The 18,195-nt window shown below is 34.7% G+C and overlaps 1 protein-coding gene across 1 annotated transcript; it reads left to right on the forward strand.

The window, feature by feature from the left end:
- The first annotated feature begins 8,357 nt into the window (after positions 1-8,357).
- Positions 8,358-15,033, forward strand: LOC139864785 (homeobox-leucine zipper protein ANTHOCYANINLESS 2). Its single transcript, XM_071853354.1, has 9 exons — positions 8,358-8,925; positions 9,038-9,291; positions 9,418-9,535; positions 9,634-10,296; positions 10,382-10,483; positions 10,575-10,781; positions 12,291-12,465; positions 12,786-13,153; positions 14,211-15,033. Exons 1-9 carry the CDS (start codon positions 8,755-8,757, stop codon positions 14,595-14,597), a joined length of 2,445 nt encoding a protein of 814 aa, XP_071709455.1. The 5' UTR covers positions 8,358-8,754; the 3' UTR covers positions 14,598-15,033.
- The last annotated feature ends 3,162 nt before the right edge of the window (positions 15,034-18,195 follow it).

The raw sequence follows: 18,195 nt of genomic DNA on the forward strand, positions 1-18,195 counted from the left end.
TGATTTCCGGAATTTAAGGAATAGAAAATCTTCATAATCTAAATAAGATTTGATTCTTCGAGAATTAAGGAAATTTTGATTTCCTTTGATTAAATGCGTAATCTACCTCGATTGCTATGTCTGATATTTCGCTATAAATTGACCTCTTCCGTTTCATTTATTTTCACCACTCCTACTTTCTTTCCCAATTAATACATTCAAAAAAAATTGTGAAAATGCTTAATCCAGTTCTGGTTCTTGACCTAATATTGACGTTTGCCACACTCATCCTTCTTTTCCAGCTCCCACCAGAAGAATCTGTTTATTTCTATTATGCTCTAGGGATAGTTGTATTTATCATTCTCCCGTGTCTTTATATTGCTATACGCATTGATATACACGGTTTGTAAATTTATGTGTTTTTATCTGGCTTTTATTTTCCATTATATTTCGGAGCTTCATGCTTTCGTTTTCTCTTCCCGACCTTAAGTCAAGCGGATACTGGTCCATAATTCGTAGCTATACATTTCAGAATGAACATAGTTAATGTTCTAAGAAGGTAATCGTAATGGTACGATCTTGATTTGTCAAATTACCAGAATATCCGGAAAAGACCGAATCATCAAGAAAATATTTTCTTGATATGTTTAGAGGTTAAATAGAATAAAAGAGTTATGTAACATGGTTCATTATGAGGGTGGGATCTGTGAACCTTTATCACGTTCCATTAGAAACTCAGCATGACTTACTGTAATATAATCACGTTGATCAAGTGTCATTATATTATACTAATTCATGCTTCAGTTCCCAACACTACTTCAAAACATTCAAATTTTAAACTTGAAGGCTTCAGAATTTAGAAACTAAAATAGTTTCTTTTATGATGTAATACAGATAGCGTGAAGAGATGAATGATTTTAGATAAGAATGCTTATGAAAATATCTTCAGAAATATCGAGGATATTTATAATAAAAGATACGATGATATCTTAGAATTTCTAATATCGAAGAATGATGAAGAAGATTTGTTCGTAACGGATTTTGAGTTAGTAGCAAGGTATTCGTTAATGACTTCAGCAGATGCTGAATCATTTGTATTCTTTGAAGGCAGGTTTAGTCTTTGTGATTTATCCACAGCCCTCCTTCATATTTTGCTCAATCCGTTTTCCAGTTTCAAACCTTCTCTTTTTCTCAGCTTTACCACCATACTATTCTTTATCATCAAACTTTTGACTGTTAAGGTCGTTTACAGTTTTTGCTGCTTCATCAGCATTGTTCCAATTTCAGAGAACTAGTTTCATAGTTTGGGGTGTTTTTCGAAAACTTCACATTCGAAGTATGTAATTCGAGGAGGTAGACGTTATATGTACACATATAACTGTTGGCGTAGACGTGCTGCAAGATTTCAAAATACTGATTGCAAATTCCCGATAGTTGGAACGGCAACTATTGTTACAAGATATGGATGAGTACATGATAGGGTTTCAATGTATATATAGTGATTTCCGGAGAGATTCAAATAGCAGAGTGACGGAGTCGCTGGTACATTTACTGCTAATATGGTGGAACATAAAAGGTTCCCCAGTAACAAAAACGTATATGCCAAAGTTATAAGTCTGAAAGGTCGTCGTTGACTAGTTGAATGGGTGATAATACTGGATACTTTTAAAAAGGAATTGCAAGGTTATTTTCAGTAATAATAATGCCGAAGGATTTATCACAGATACGTGTTAAAGTTTTACTTAGGTTTCGAGAGCTTTCCAGATATATGATTATAAGTACAAATCTTTCTTCTCGTAGATATCGTGTAGTTGGTTTGTCTTCTCGTTTGTTCATTAGTTGAAGTGTTTCTAAGAATTTCGATGGGTTTGAACGCAAAATGTAATCATATGATGTTCTAGTACTGTTCTGAATTCAAAGCATGGTTTTCGAAGCATGGTTTTGAAAGATGTAGGAATCTAAGAGTGATGTTTTTCGTTTAATCTTGACTTGGATTCTGATCTATCGAAATCAGAATATGAAATTGAATGAAAATGGTTATTCTGCGATGAATAGATAAGTATATCTATAGGTTTGAGCAGTATAGTTAATGATTGCTGAATCAGAATTGAAGAATGTATAGTGTAACATATTAATGTGGAATTTATATATTTCTAGGGTATTACCTACCCGTTAAAATATTCTCATCATTAACAGTTTGTACAAAAGGATTTTCAATTACAATCTTTATGAAAATATATGTATGTATATTTCCTTCAGATGTAATATAGATTTAATGAGTTATTAAACTCATTTGGTTTTCGGTTGGAACTAGAAACGAATAATCTCTTCTATATTAAAGATTACATAATCGTCGCAGGATATTTCTCCAATGAAGTTATGAATTAATACTTCATCGTTTATGGTTATTAGTATTCTTCGGTGCCTACGGTGCGTATGAGGTTGATACTCGCGGGACAGATTGTGAGGTTAAGGTTTACGGTGCGGATGTTGTTGTTGGTGGTACTGGTACTGTTGTTGGTTGTGCTGCTGGTTCTGGTGGTGCTACCGGTGCTGCCTGTGATGCCTGCAAATTGTGCATCATATTCTCCAAAGCCACAACTCGAGCGCGAAGCTCGTTAACTTCTTCTATTATTCCGGGATGATTGGCGGTTGGTACGAGTGGATGAATAAAGTTTAAAATTCTAGTTATCATATAATCGTTGCGAAATATCTTGGAAATGAGGGTAAAGATAGTGTTTCGAATGGGTTCGCCGGTAAGTGCCTCAGGTTCCTCACCAAGAGGTGAATTCGGTTGGTGGAAAGGATCACCTTCCTCTTGTTTCCATTGATTAAGTTGATTACGAACCCATCCACAATTCATCCAGAATTGGTGATGACTGATTGGTTGATTCATTCCAGTTACACTGCTTTCGGAACTCAGGTGGAAATTCATATCGGAATCCGAAGAACTCGAATTACTTGCAGAATTCATCTTACACGGTTAGATAAATAATTTTCGATGTGAAATGATTTTCGGATATCGGATGATATTTTAATTACATAGAATACCTTTATATAGTACAAAGGATCCGTAAATTAAGGAGAAACTTTCGGAAACTGTCAAGTAAAGGTAACAGTAACAGATACGCTAAGATATTCATTTTGTCTATACACTAGTCATGCAATCCATGCAATAAGGTGTGTCTAGACTACAAATGATAAGCAGGTAATTTTCCACACAAGGAATGATAAGCAGGTAATTTCTAACAAAAAAAATTATAAGCAACAACTTTTATCATGCAGACATGGTCGAAGTCCAGACTCACTAATGTATCCTAACAATAACCGGTTAGACACACTAATGCAAATTCTAGTTCGCTAAGACCAACGCTCTGATACCAACTGTGACGATCGCTCCAAATCCATATGGACGAACACATCATTCATTGATTTCATTGCGAGGTATTTGACCTCTATGTGATACATTTTGTAACATTGTATTCGTTTGAAAAGGTATTTCATAAATGAATATATAAATTCCAGGTTTTTAACATTTGATGATTCCTACGTATAGACAATCACCATTTAAATGGTTTACAATAATACATCTGTTGACAATACAGTCAAAATAAGATACATGGTAATGGTTTGGTGAATGCAAGTTTCTTGTATATAGCATGTATGACTCCAAGCACATATCTTGTATCACGTATAAGCAAACAGCGGAAGACTTCTAGAAACCTGAGAATAAACATGCTTCAAGTGTCAACACAAAGGTTGGTGAGTTCATAGTTTTAATATTACACATAATCCGTATATCAATGTGGATTACAAAAGTTCAGTTGTTTTATTCAAAACGTTTATCAATAGGTTTTACATAAAAGGTGGATCACAAGATTTCAGTTGTTTCATCCGAAACGTTTATCAAAATATTCTACGAAATTGAGCACCCTGGTAACTAAACTTAACGTATATATAATTTGTACCCTTTGTATAATCATCTTAATAATACACGCAAACCAACGTGTACGCTTCTCAAATAGCATACGTCCGTTAAAAGGCTAGCGCTCTAGCTCGGACGGGGATATCAAGCCCTATGGATCCATATACTACTACTCGCGCCCACCAGTTCTTATAACTGGCAGTTAACAGTTACCAAAGCTAAGGGATTTTCGGTTCAAACTCAGCGTAGAATTTAGTATGTACTTGTATCCATTGCGTTTAAAATAAATTGCATGTATACTCAGCCCAAAAATATCTATTGCAAAAGCAATTAAAAAAAGGGATCAATGAAACTCACGCATATAAATATTGTATATCGGTTAATAAAGCATTTGCATGTATTCTCAGCCCAAAAATGTAGAGAGTAAAAGGGATCTTATGAAACTCACACATATAAATATTGTATATCGGTTAATAAAGCATTTGCATGTATTCTCAGCCCAAAAATGTAGAGAGTAAAAGGGATCTTATGAAACTCACACATATAAATCTAGTATTTTCAGTATTTATAATTAGTCGCATGTATTCTCAGCCCAAAAATATATTGAGGAAAAGGGATCATATGAAACTCACTGTTTTATATTGATATACAATATTGCAGGAAAGCACGTAGACGCATCGGAGATGATAAACACGAGGTTTGATTCACAAAAATACCCCCGAACATTACCCATAACCTCCTTGGTAATAACCCATATTTTCCTTAGCTCTAGCTCGCTCGAAAACTCGTTTTGAAAATTACTTGGACAGCACTTCGTCTTAATATTTTATGTACATTATTATTTTTGTATCGCAAAAATAATAACATTAATAATAAAAATAATAAGATTAATAATAATCTTAATAATAATAATAATAATAATAATAATAATAATAATAATAATAATAATAATAAATAAAATAAATACGGAGTAATATATGTTAAAATAGAAGCAGAATGATCGAGTTTTTATAGGTGTGGCCTGTCCCCAGACCCCATGCGATCGCATGGTTCTGAAGGCCATTGGCCATGCGATCGCATGGCCCATTTTTCCAGCTCACATAATTTTGTCCTAATGCTTGTCGACATAATTAAATAATATATATAATATATAATTTAAATTAATTAATTATATATTATATTTTATTCCCGTGCATAGTTGATTTGTAATTTTTGTTCCGATAAGTCGTACATCATCACTTGACTTATGTCCCGGTTCCGGTTTTTCGAATGTCCTTTCGTACCTTTAGAAAACTTGCATTTTACGTTTCGTGTCACGTACTTTTGTCAAAATATAGCCTTAAGTTATCCATAAACTATACCACTCAAAGTATATCTTAAACTTTAGAGTGTTTTGGTCATTTACTTCTATAAATCATCGTCTCACTATTTGTTAAAATACATTTTTAAAATAGTGTTTTAATGTAGCAAAGTTGCTGTAGCAAAGTCAATTTTTACTGTAGCAATTCACTGTAGCAAAGTAAATTTTACCGTAGCAAATAGTGATTTTCGAAAACACTGTAGCATTTTGGGTACTGTAGCAATTTGAAAATACTGTAGCAAATTAGTTTTTTTACTTGTTCATCTTAAACGTTTTAGTTAACTTATCTAAATATCAATCGAATCAATAATCGAATGTTACTATCGTTTACTAAATAACTTGAAATCATATATATTCAAATAGATATATAAACCAATAAGTTTAATGTACGGTAACATGCAATTAAAACTTTGTTACGTTTTCAAGTTATAGTATATATATTTATCTATTTACATATAATGGTTCGCGAATCGTTGAGAACAACTGAAGGGTATTTGAATAGCTTAAAATTCTTGAGATTCAGTTTTACAGACTTTACTTATCGTGTCGAAATCATTAATCATTTAAGATTAAGTTTAAATTTAGTCGAAATTTCCGGGTCATCACATCTACAGTCCCGCTTTTTACATGTTTTCAGGGATGAGAATACACGCCGTTATATTTACATTTTTAAAGCTTTTGTATTGACACGAGTACTATATATGTGTACTGAGTTTGTTCACAAAGCCTCTAGCTTGAATACTTTTAACACCCTCGGTGTAAGCACAATTTAGATGGACGGATCCGTTAGGTTGACAACCTCACCCGCTATGAAAACTGTGGTGCATTTATTTTGAACATTAGATACGCTCGAACAAGTGTATAACATTTTAGGAGGTAAAGGCGGGTATAGTGGCTTCTATACTCGGGTCATTGCTAGTATTCAGGTGCTCAGATTATGCAAACGTTAAAATCTCGTGGTCAAGGTAACTAAACTATTTTTCTGATAACTGTTTTTCAGATACTGTTACATAACTTTAAACCTGTAGCTTCACCAATATTATTGTTGATCCTGTTTTGCATGTTTTATTCTCATGTATTAATTGCTTCCGCTGTAGAATATTGCTGTTACATAGAAGTCAAGCCAAGCACTGGGACCAGAGTTAACATTCTGTTAAAGGGATTTTTGACGGGGTGTTAAATATAGTAGCTCGGATTCGGTGAAAATGCTCAACCTGGATCCTAGATTAACACTCTTTTGACTTATTTAAAGATGAAGAAACAAGATAGTCTTTATGCCAGATATACGTCGAAACACAATACTAAATGAAGATATTTTGGATAGTCTAAAGATCATATCTCATATTTGGATATCTGAATTATCTGCGAGTTTCAATGAATGACGTTTAAATTTCAGGAGGTCAAGCGATTGAAATTGAAGTTTTGTTAAAGTTTTGCTCAAGTAGTATGAGAATGTAAAATAGGAAGTAAAGATTAATTGGAGATCAGGTAATCTATATGTTTTGATATATGGATGTGTATGAGGCTTGACTTGTTTCTTATCTGCCATGGTGAATGTTGTGTGATGTATGCCAATGTTTAAAATCAATAATATCTCTTGTATTTAAATTATATATATATATATATATATATATATATATATATATAAAATATCTTTGGTATTTAAATAATATATATATAAGGCGTGTTTGACACATGAATTTCTAGGTGTTTAAAATCATACAATTTAGCTTTATTTGGCACACTAAGTTTTAGAGCTCATGAAAAAGATAAGCTATGAAAAATTTAGTTAGCTAAAATAGTTTATGAAAATAATAACTAGAAGCTTATGAAGAGTGAAATTACATTAATACCCCTAAATCATAACATATCATTTATTTTGTTTTTTTGTTTCATTTAAACGCTTAAGCTTTCAACTAGAAGCTAATTTCATCCAAACAAACTCTATTAGGACATCAAATTGTTTTTTTTTTTTTTTTTGTATGAAATTGTCACATTATAATATATTATATTATATATATATATATATATATATATATATATATATATATGTTAGATTGAAGGTAAATTATTGAAGGCTCGCTACCTTGTGCTTTCACTGCTTTGTAATAACTAGAAGCTTATGAAGAGTGAAATTACATTACTACCCCTAAATCATAACATATCATTTATTTTTTGTCTTTTTGTTTCATTTAAACGCTTAAGCTTTCAACTAGAAGCTAATTTCATCCAAACACACTCTATTAGGACATCAAATTGTTTTTTTTTTTTTTTTGTACGAAATTGTCACATTATAATATACTCCCTCCGTCTCAATTCTATTGTCCATTATTTCATTTTGAGATGTCCCAAATTAATTGTCCAGATTCTTTTTTAACCAATCAAAAGAGGTTAATCTGCAGAGAGAAGATATATTATTGGTGGAGAATAAAGTTAGTGGTATTTTCTAAAACTGTGTATTTTTTGTCTGGAAACAATAGATTTGGGACGGAGTGAGTATCATATTATATATATTAGATTGAAGGTAAATTAATAAAGGCTCGCTACTTTGTGCTTTCACTGCTTTGTAATATATGACACATTTAGTAACTTACTTATTAATAATAAATATTTTATTATACTCTTCGACTCATTTAAAATGTTCAAATCATAGTTTTGAATTGTCATGCTTACTTTTTGTAACAGATCAGATAAATATAAATATACTCTGTACTTAACTTGAGAAAAATTAAATTAACAAGAAATCAACAACTTTATTAATTATTATTTATTATTTATTATTCAGTTAAAAATAAACACGAAAGCTCATCTATCATTAAAAGAAAAAAAGTGAAGAAAACTTTTTTGAATATCTCATTAAAGAGTAAAAATATAAAAACCGAGAAATAAGAAAAGACTTTTTATAGAGAGAGAAATGAAAGATTGTATGAATTGAAAAGAGTGAAGAGTCAACCAACCGACCTCTTTTTACTGTAAAACCTTTTTATTTTTTATTTATACTTTTTTTATTTATACTTATTTTTTTTTTGTAAGGCTTTCAAGGCTCCACACACATTATCTCCTTTCTTCTTCCTCAAACCCATTTTCCTCTCTCTTGCCCACATATACATACATACACACTATTTCTATCTCTCTTCACAAAATACAAAAAATCTTTTTTGTTTTCTATAATCTCTCTTTTTCTTTTTAGCTCATGATCCAAAACCCAAAGTCAAGCATGCAGATAGCTCTTTTCTTTTACACACTTTTAGGGTTTCATCACAACACTTCATAAATCGCCCAAAAAAATAATTTATAGACAATAGTATGTGTGTTTGAGATAGAGAGAGTACCCATTTTTCATTTTATGCTTCAAAAACTTTTTTTTTTATTCATATAAAATGTTTTGTGGGATTTTAAGTATTGGGTATTGGAAAAGTTTAAATCTTTGAAGTGGGATTGTGTTTTTTTGGAATATAGATTGTGGGTTTTTGAGAGAAGGTGTAATATCATGAGTTTTGGGGGTTTTCTTGACAACAGCCACGGCGGCGACGGTGGTGCTACTGGTGGTGGTGGTGGTGCTAGAATCGTCGCCGACATTTCATATAATATGCGCGGCGGTGCTATGTCCCAACCACTTTCTAAATCCATGTTTTCTTCCCCCGGCCTCTCACTTGCTCTTGTAATAACATTTATTTACTACTGTTTATTATCATTTCTATTATTACACACTCTGAGCACATCATAAAAACACACACTTAACTTAACTTTATTTGTTTTTTATTTTTTGGTAGCAAACGACGATGGAGGGTGGTGGTGGTGGTGGTGGTGGGGTTGGGGAGATGGGTAGAATGCCGGAAAGTTATGAGGCCGGCGGAGGTGGCGGTGGCGTTAGGCGGAGCCGGGAAGAGGAACATGAGAGTAGATCTGGTAGTGATAACATGGACGGTGTTGGCTCCGGTGATGATCCTGACGGTGACGATGGAAAACCACCGAGAAAGAAAAGATACCACCGTCATACTCCTCAACAAATTCAAGAACTTGAAGCGTAAAGATTCATTCATTTTATTTTTATTTTGTTATACTGTACTTTTTTTTAACAAAAATAGGTTTTATGGATAAAAGTTCCATTTCTTTGAAAAAAGTTTTGATTTTTCTTTATGGGTTTTTCTAGATTGTTTAAAGAGTGTCCTCATCCTGATGAAAAACAAAGATTGGAGCTTAGTAGAAGATTATGCTTAGAGACTAGACAGGTTAAGTTTTGGTTCCAAAATCGACGTACCCAGATGAAAGTAAGTTTAAATTTTGAGTATTTTGATATTTATAATGATGAATATGTAAAAAAGATTGAAGCTTTATGCTAAAAATGCTTGATTTTTATGCTTGTTAGACACAATTAGAGCGACATGAGAATTCGCTTCTTAGGCAAGACAACGATAAGCTACGAGCTGAAAACTTGGCGATTCGAGAGGCAATGAGGAACCCAATTTGTACAAATTGTGGTGGTCCTGCTATGATTGGTGATATTTCAATCGAAGAACAACATCTAAGGATTGAAAATGCTAGATTAAAAGATGAATTAGATCGTGTTTGTGCAATGGCTGGTAAATTTCTTGGTCGCCCGGTTTCTTCCATGGTTCCACCAATGCCGAACTCAAGTTTAGAACTCGGTGTTGGTGGTAATAATTTTGGTGGGGGTGGGCCTTTAGGCCCATCGGATTTCGGTATTGGGATTTCTAGTGCTTCATCGGTTGTGCCGTCTTCAAGAGCGAGTAATAATGTGATGGGGATTGATCATTCTCTTGAACGATCGATGTATCTTGAGCTGGCTTTAGCTGCTATGAATGAGTTGGTCAAATTAGCCCAAACTGATGATCCACTTTGGATTCGGTCCTTAGAAGGGGGTTGTGAAATTATGAATGAAAACGAGTATTCTCGGGTTATTACTCCGTGCGTAGGGATTAAACCAGATGAGTATGTTTCTGAGGCCTCGAGGGAGACTGGAATGGTGATCATCAATAGTTTGGCTCTTGTTGAAACACTTATGGATACGGTAGTTAAACATCTATTATGTTTCTATTAGTCATTATAACCTTTTTTGTGAATTTTGATCTAATTAATCTTTTTTGTTTAATTAGAACAAATGGGCAGAAATGTTTCCATGTATGATTGCTAGAGCTTCAACAACAGATGTGATTTCAATCGGTATGGGAGGAACACGAAGTGGTGCACTTCAACTGGTAATCTTTTTTTAAAAGTCTGTATTTTTTATTTTCCGTTTATTATATGCTATCACTTAACGATCAGTTTGTTAACATAATCAATTTTTAGATGCACGCCGAGTTGCAAGTTCTTTCACCATTGGTCCCGGTTCGGGAAGTCAATTTCCTTCGGTATTGCAAGCAACACGCAGAGGGTGTGTGGGCCGTAGTTGACGTGTCAATCGATTCAATCCGAGAAAATACATCGTCGTTTTCAAGTTGCCGAAGGCTTCCTTCCGGTTGCGTTGTTCAAGATATGCCTAATGGCTACTCTAAGGTAATATCGAGTCCACTTTTGACTTTTAAAAGTGAAAATGTTACATTAATGTTTTTAGTATTTTTTTTTTCTTTCTTGAAATGGTTTTAAATATATATGACTTTCAAAAGAATAATGTGATTGTCATTCCTTATTGATAACTACAACGATTTCTATTGATTCCGAAGTAAAAGAATCGGGCGGTTTGGCTATTAGGAGTCGAAGTTTTTTGCATTTATGGAGTTTATAAAGTAGGTGTGCCTGGCCTTGGTCTTAAATGAGTTTGTTGTCATATCTCATTACCAAAAACCTTAAAGTTTGAATGCTTACCTAAATATACAACTTTAAATGCACATCTTACAATTTGTTAGGCTCCATGTACAAATTTAGTTTACGATCACATAGATAGTCTACAACTTTGGGTGCACATTGTACAACTCTACTTGCACAATGTACTACCTCGAGTCTTTTTTAATGTTTACTTGTTTAGGCACGAATGCAACATTATAAAAGTGAGATATAGGATATATAGGAAGGCTCACCTAAAATACAAGGTTTGATGTATAATGCAATAATTTAGTTACACAACGTACATTTCCTTTTCCCGTGCCTTTTGTATTATGTGTTTTTTCTTCATATTCCGTGGCTTATCCCTTGAATTGCTACAATAAAATTTTTAGACCGTAGTCGAGAAACATTAACGTGAACCTAGATTTACAAATATACATGCATATAGTACAACTTCTTCCCAACTTCTTGATTTGTGTGACGTCCCTTTCTTGTTACTCATCGACAAGATTCATTTCCACACGAATTTTATAATTCAAAATGAACCTTCTCAAATACTATTTTATTCATCTTAGATGCTGTTTTTGACTTATCGAAGCGTTGGTACTCCTTAAATCAAGCATATGAAATCAGAATCTATTAATTTGTATCGGTTCTTGTAATTTGTATTATAATATCGAATAGAAACATCTAACTACTTGATTTTCCGAGCCTTGCGACACATTTATTATTCAAATCACCTTGATCCCTATTACTTTTAGTACTTAATATCTTCGTTTGTATAAAACAATTGTTTTGATAGTTCTATTCCTATTTTTCTGAGTTTTTTATATGCCTTCCACTCGTCCACTTTGACCATTTTTGTGTTATTTTCTTTGTATTTTATTGCGTAAGTTCTCGTAATAGTTTAAATTATTAGTATCTTATGATTTACGAGAATTGATAGTAAGGTTTCTATGAATATATAATGTCTCTCATCGAGCCCGTTTCCAAGATTAGTCTTCTACTCTGATGTTAACTTATTTCAGCTTTAGACTATTAAATAATTTTGGTGAAAAATGAAAATATCCCCAATGTGGCTACGTTTACGTAGTCAAATTATTTGATTTCCCTCCACACTCTATCATTGTTGAATAATATACTTAACATGATACTGAATAAAATATTTTTTTCCATTTTTTTTTGCTTCGTAATGCAGTTTTTTTAAGATTTTTTTGGGATCTGATGTATTGTATGTTGAAGGTTACGTGGGTGGAACATGCGGAATACAATGAACGTTTGGTGCATGAGCTTTACAGGCCGTTGATTCGTGCTGGCATGGGTTTCGGTGCACAACGATGGGTCGCCACCCTTCAACGCCAATGTCAATGCCTCGCCATGCTCATGTCTTCCGCTGTACCTTCCGGAGATCACTCAAGTACGTTTTTTTATTTTTTATTTTTTATTTTTTCACTTTTACAAAAGTTTCAAATATGTTTGCTTGCATTGATACGAGTCTATAAATATATTAGTACCTAGTATATTTATATTATATTAATTATTCATTATTCGTACTTATAATTTAAGAAATAAAAAATGTACACACAATGGTTTTTTTTTTTTTGTGAGTTTTTTGTAACATTACATTTCAAGGTTCCAGTTAAGATTTATTGTTTGAACTTATTTCTGGTGGAGTAACAACACTACATGGATATGGTACAAATCGCGCAATTGGTTTAACCTTATTTTTACATGCAGCAATAACACCTGGCGGAAGGAAGAGTATGTTAAAGCTAGCACAACGAATGACGGATAATTTCTGTGCGGGAGTTTGTGCTTCGACAGTTTATAAATGGAACAAACTTTGTGCAAGTAATGTCGATGAAGACGTTCGGGTTATGACCCGACAAAGTGTAGACGACCCGGGTGAGCCACCAGGTATCGTTTTAAGTGCAGCTACATCGGTTTGGTTGCCCGTTTCTCCTCAACGACTGTTTGATTTTCTTCGTGATGAACAACTAAGAAGCGAATGGGATATTTTATCAAATGGTGGGCCCATGCAAGAAATGGCTCATATCCCTAAGGGCCCGGATCTCGGCAACCGCGTATCACTTCTTCGTGCTAGCGTAAGATTTCTTATCTTGATTATTTTCTATAATTTTATGCTATTATTGCTTTGATAAATGTGGTTATGTTTTTACTGTTGTTGCATATATAGGTCGGCTAGAAAAATGGTAATATGATAAAGAGGGCATGGGCAAAAGGGTAATTTGACATGTAAGGGGTCTATTTCAGATCTAACGTACAGACTTAACTTTATTATAAAAAGTTTGGTTAAGTAATTTATCATCTGAAATATAAGTCCAGAAAGTCAAAACATACACACTGTGTGTGTGCATGTGAGAGGGGACAGTAGAGACCTTTCTGGGTTCAGATTGTACGTCACCGTTTTGGTTTTTGGGAAGTTTTCCAAAGCAGTTGACTCAATTGGACAACGACCACACAATGACTATTTTATCTTTTTAAAATTTTTTATTTTTTTTTACTAGTATGTACAAAATACTTATTTTTATCAAGTTAGAAGTAATTTTTTTAATTTTTTTGTTATTGTGTTACTTGTTTATTAGACCCTATATAATCACTAAGATTTCTACCGTAACTAACTGCCTTATCAGCGTTACATCAACACTATCTTTATGAAATGAAAACTGAAAGAGAACTAAACCATAGTTCCAAAACACACTTTAAAAAAAATTGGACCCACTATATTCATTAAATAATCAAAGTACGTATATTAATACACAATATACAAATACGATAAAGTATCGTTATCATTTCCGCCCTTCCCAGCACAAAATGTATCTCGAAAGAACTTTTGAGAACTAGATTACTAATATTGGAGTGACTGGTGAGAACTGATGAGAACTTGTTGATTTTGTTATTGATATCAATAGTCTTATCGGACCAATCATGTTTTGACATGTCGGGATTATAAAATATATATAGTAATAATAAATGTAAATATATTTTATTAAAACAATAGAAGGGTATTTTAGTCATTTTTTATTTCAAAGGACAGTTTATGCCTCCATGCAACAAGATAGATTGAACTCGGGGACTGGATCCCTAAAAGTATGTAGAAGTTGGGGACTATATATGTAATTAACTCTATTTTTATTACAGGCAATGAATGCTAGCCAAAGCAGTATGTTAATCCTCCAAGAAACATGTATCGACGCAGCGGGATCACTGGTGGTGTATGCTCCGGTTGATATTCCTGCTATGCATGTGGTGATGAACGGCGGAGATTCTGCTTACGTGGCGCTTTTGCCGTCAGGGTTTGCGATAGTCCCAGATGGACCAGGTAATAGTGGTGGTGGGTCGGAAACAGATAATGGTGATGGTAATGGTAACGGTGGGTCAGGCGGATCTTTGTTGACGGTTGCTTTTCAGATTCTTGTTAATAGTCTTCCAACAGCCAAGCTTACTGTTGAGTCGGTGGAGACGGTTAATAATTTGATATCGTGTACGGTTCAGAAGATCAAAGCGGCTCTTGCGTCTGACCGATAATATAATGGCGTTTTGGGGTGTTTGAGACGAAATTATTGCCTTATTGGGTATGATTAGTAACGTTTTGTCATCGCAATAAATTTCGTGGTGGTGTTATGGTGGTGAAATGTGAATGATAGTTTTTTTTTTAAGAATTTTTGGAGTGAGTCAAGAACGAACCGTGCTTGTCAACCCTTGCTTTTCTGGAAGAATGGGCGGTCGATTAGCACAAGCTGCATCTGTACAGGAAAGCGAAGGTGGTGGTTCGGGTATTGACTCGGTCAAATTTGGTCGGGTTGGATTCTCGATAATGTGACTATGTTGGGGTGTTATAAGAAGGAATTTCAGTTTTTTGTTTAATACTACGTATAATTTTTTGTATGAAAGGCTTGTTACTCATGGGTGATTGGGTTCTTGATATTTATGAATTTATGACTAATCATAATTTGTGGGGTAATCTTTCTGTTAGTTTATATTTTGGAACAAGTATAGCTACTTCTTGCTAGTTATAATTAGGGGTGTTCATAATATCCCAATCAGAATCCGAATAATCCGAAAATTCGATCTGAAAATATCTGAAAAATCGGATATCCGATTTTTCGGATTCGGGTTTCGGATAGCACTTTTCAAAATTTTCGGATATCCGATATCTGAAAATATATATATTAATAATTAAATAATATATATAAATATAAATATAAATTTATTATAATTATAATAGGGCAGTGGGCCGTTAATTATAATGGGGCAAATTGAGTATAGTGCAAAAGGTAAAAGAAAAAACTCTAGATCTAAATATTTCTCTATATGAATCACATCTTCATCGCATCTTCAGTCGGTATCTTCAACTTTAGATCTAAGATTAAATAAGAAGATAAGGATGAGTTGATCTACAAGTGGGAAAGAGCAAACAGCTTCTTGCTTCCATACATCATAAAGTTTCGAGCTTGGGTTTCAAGTGATTAAAAGAAAGATGGACATAAGAAGAAAAGTCGTGGAATCTCAAGTCAACAAAAGGAATATAATTAACTTTTTTGTTGTTTTGCTGGAGGTCATTACATTAAGATCACTTTAATTTTTCAATAGAAGTGCTGTTTTTTCCTATTGTTCTAGAGATGGTGATGTGCTGTTTCTAACCTTATTTTGTTATTTATCATTCGGTTCATATGTTTGTCTCTAGGTAGTTCCTAGCTAGTCTAAGGCGAATCTCATTGTAAATATTGTATTCGATGTATATATTTCTTAGTATTTCCAACAAAATTTTCTTTTAAAAAAATCGGATATTTGGATAATCCGATATCCGAATCCGAAATTTCGGATATCCGAAATTTCGGATTCGGATATCGGATGACCAAAACCACTATCCGAATTTTCGGATATCCGAAATTCGGATATCCGAATTTTCGGATATCCGGTTTTGAACACCCTTATGTCACGGACTTATCTCGATAAGCTCACCGTGCGACACTTAGTCTCTACTAAGTCAGCCTAGCTCGGACCTTCCAATGATTCAAGTGACTAAAATAGAACAAAATAGAGAACAAGTGGGAATTTAAAGAAAATGCTTATATTGATTATGAAAGCTTTACAAGAGAGAATACTTGAGTTTTGAGGTGTGGCGTGCCAAATGAGGCCACCCCTATTTATACTACTCTTACATCAAATTGAATGGTTATGATTAAACTAAATCAATGGCTATGATCTAAGTACTAGAAACTTCATGACCTAGAAATATCTATGGAGTTTCCATACCATTCCATGAAAGAATCAAGGAGAGAATTCTAGATATCTTCAATATGCTTTTTGGGCCTTCCATGATTTGGATTATAAACTTAGTGGGTTGGGCCACAAAGTTGTTGGGTTGTGACATTCTCCCCCACCTAAGCTCGCGACGTCCTCGTCGTGTGATCCTCGTGATACTTCTTGATTTTGTCTGTGAACTGCCATAATAAGTCTTCGGCTTCCCAGCTTGCTTCACTATCGGGCAAGTTACGCCACTTAACTAGGTATTCTCTATAGCTCGGCACACCTCGTCTACGTACAGTTCGATGCAACAAGATATCTTCCACTTCACAATCGAACGAAGTCGCAACTGCCATTGGTGCTCGTTTGGAAACTCCTTGTTCCGGGTCTTCCTCGTCTCGTCTCCATGATAAGGTTTCAGAAAACTTACGTGGAATACTGGATGGATCTTTAACTTGGGTGGTAGTTCAACTCGATATGACACTTTTCCAACACGTCCAATCACCGAGAAGGGGCCTTCGTATCTCCGGATTAGTCCCTTGTGCACCTTCCTAAATGCTTTGAACTGTTGCGGTAGAAGCTTTACCATTACTTTATCCCCAACGTCGAACTCGACGTGTCGTCTTTTCTCGTCCGCCCGCTTCTTCATTTTCTTGGCCGCTTTATCTAGTGATGCTCGTGCCAAGTCCGCTTGTTCGTGCCATTCCTTCATCGTCTTATAAGCTGCTGGACTATTTCCATCATATGAAGCGGCTAAGGCATTTGGAGTTAATGGTTGATGCCCCGTCACCAATTCGAAAGGACTCTTTCCCGTGGACTCACTCCTTTGTATTTTGTAGGAGAACTGGGCAATATCTAATAGTTTGGCCCAATCATGTTGATTAGCACTTACATAGTGTCGAAGATAGAGCTCTAACAACACATTCACCCTTTCCGTTTGTCCATCTGTTTGGGGATGGAAACTCGTAGAGAAGTTCAAGTCCATTCCCATGATCTTGAACAACTCTGTCCAAAAGCGCCTCGTGAACCTCGGATCTCGATCGCTTACTATCACATGTGGTATTCCCCAATACTTCACCACATTCTTGAAAAATAGTTTTGCGGTTTCATCCGCGGTAACTTCGGATGATGCGGCTATGAAGGTACCATACTTAGAAAACCGGTCTACCACGACTATAATACTCCCACACCCTTCCGACTTGGGTAAGCAAGTAATGAAGTCCATGGAAACAATCTCCCATGGTCCTTTCGGTGTAGGTAGCGGCTGTAATAGTCCTCCTGGTTGGCGTTGCTCTATCTTGTCTTGTTGGCATATTAGGCATGTCCGCACGTACGTCTCTACGTCGTCTTCCATCCTTGGCCAATAATAAGTGCCTTCTACTAATGCCAGCGTCCTCTTGATACCTGGATGACCAGCCCACTTTGAATCATGACACTCCTTCAAGATTGTCCGTCTAAGATCACCCCACTTAGGCACATATAACCGGTCTCCTTTGGTGAATAATAGATCTCCCTTGAGCCAAAACCTTCGTGTTTTTCCTTCTCGATCCAATGCAACAAGGTTCTTGGCTATAGGGTCATGCTCTAATCCCTCCTTTATACGATCTTGAAGGAAGAATTGTGGTTTTGTGATCGCTACAAACTCCGCCTTACGACTTAGGGCATCAGCTACCACATTGGCTTTCCCAGGCTTATACTCCAACACATAGTCAAATTCGGATAGGAAGTCTTGCTAACGAGCTTGTTTGGGACTCAACTTCTTTTGGGTTTGAAAATAACTCGTTGCCACATTATCCGTCTTGATCACGAACCTTGATCCCAAAAGATAATGCCTCCATGTCCTCAAACAATGAACCACCGCCGTCATCTCCTTCTC

Source organism: Rutidosis leptorrhynchoides, chromosome 8 (genome assembly GCF_046630445.1).
Source record: "Rutidosis leptorrhynchoides isolate AG116_Rl617_1_P2 chromosome 8, CSIRO_AGI_Rlap_v1, whole genome shotgun sequence".
NCBI classification, from domain to species: domain Eukaryota; kingdom Viridiplantae; phylum Streptophyta; class Magnoliopsida; order Asterales; family Asteraceae; genus Rutidosis; species Rutidosis leptorrhynchoides.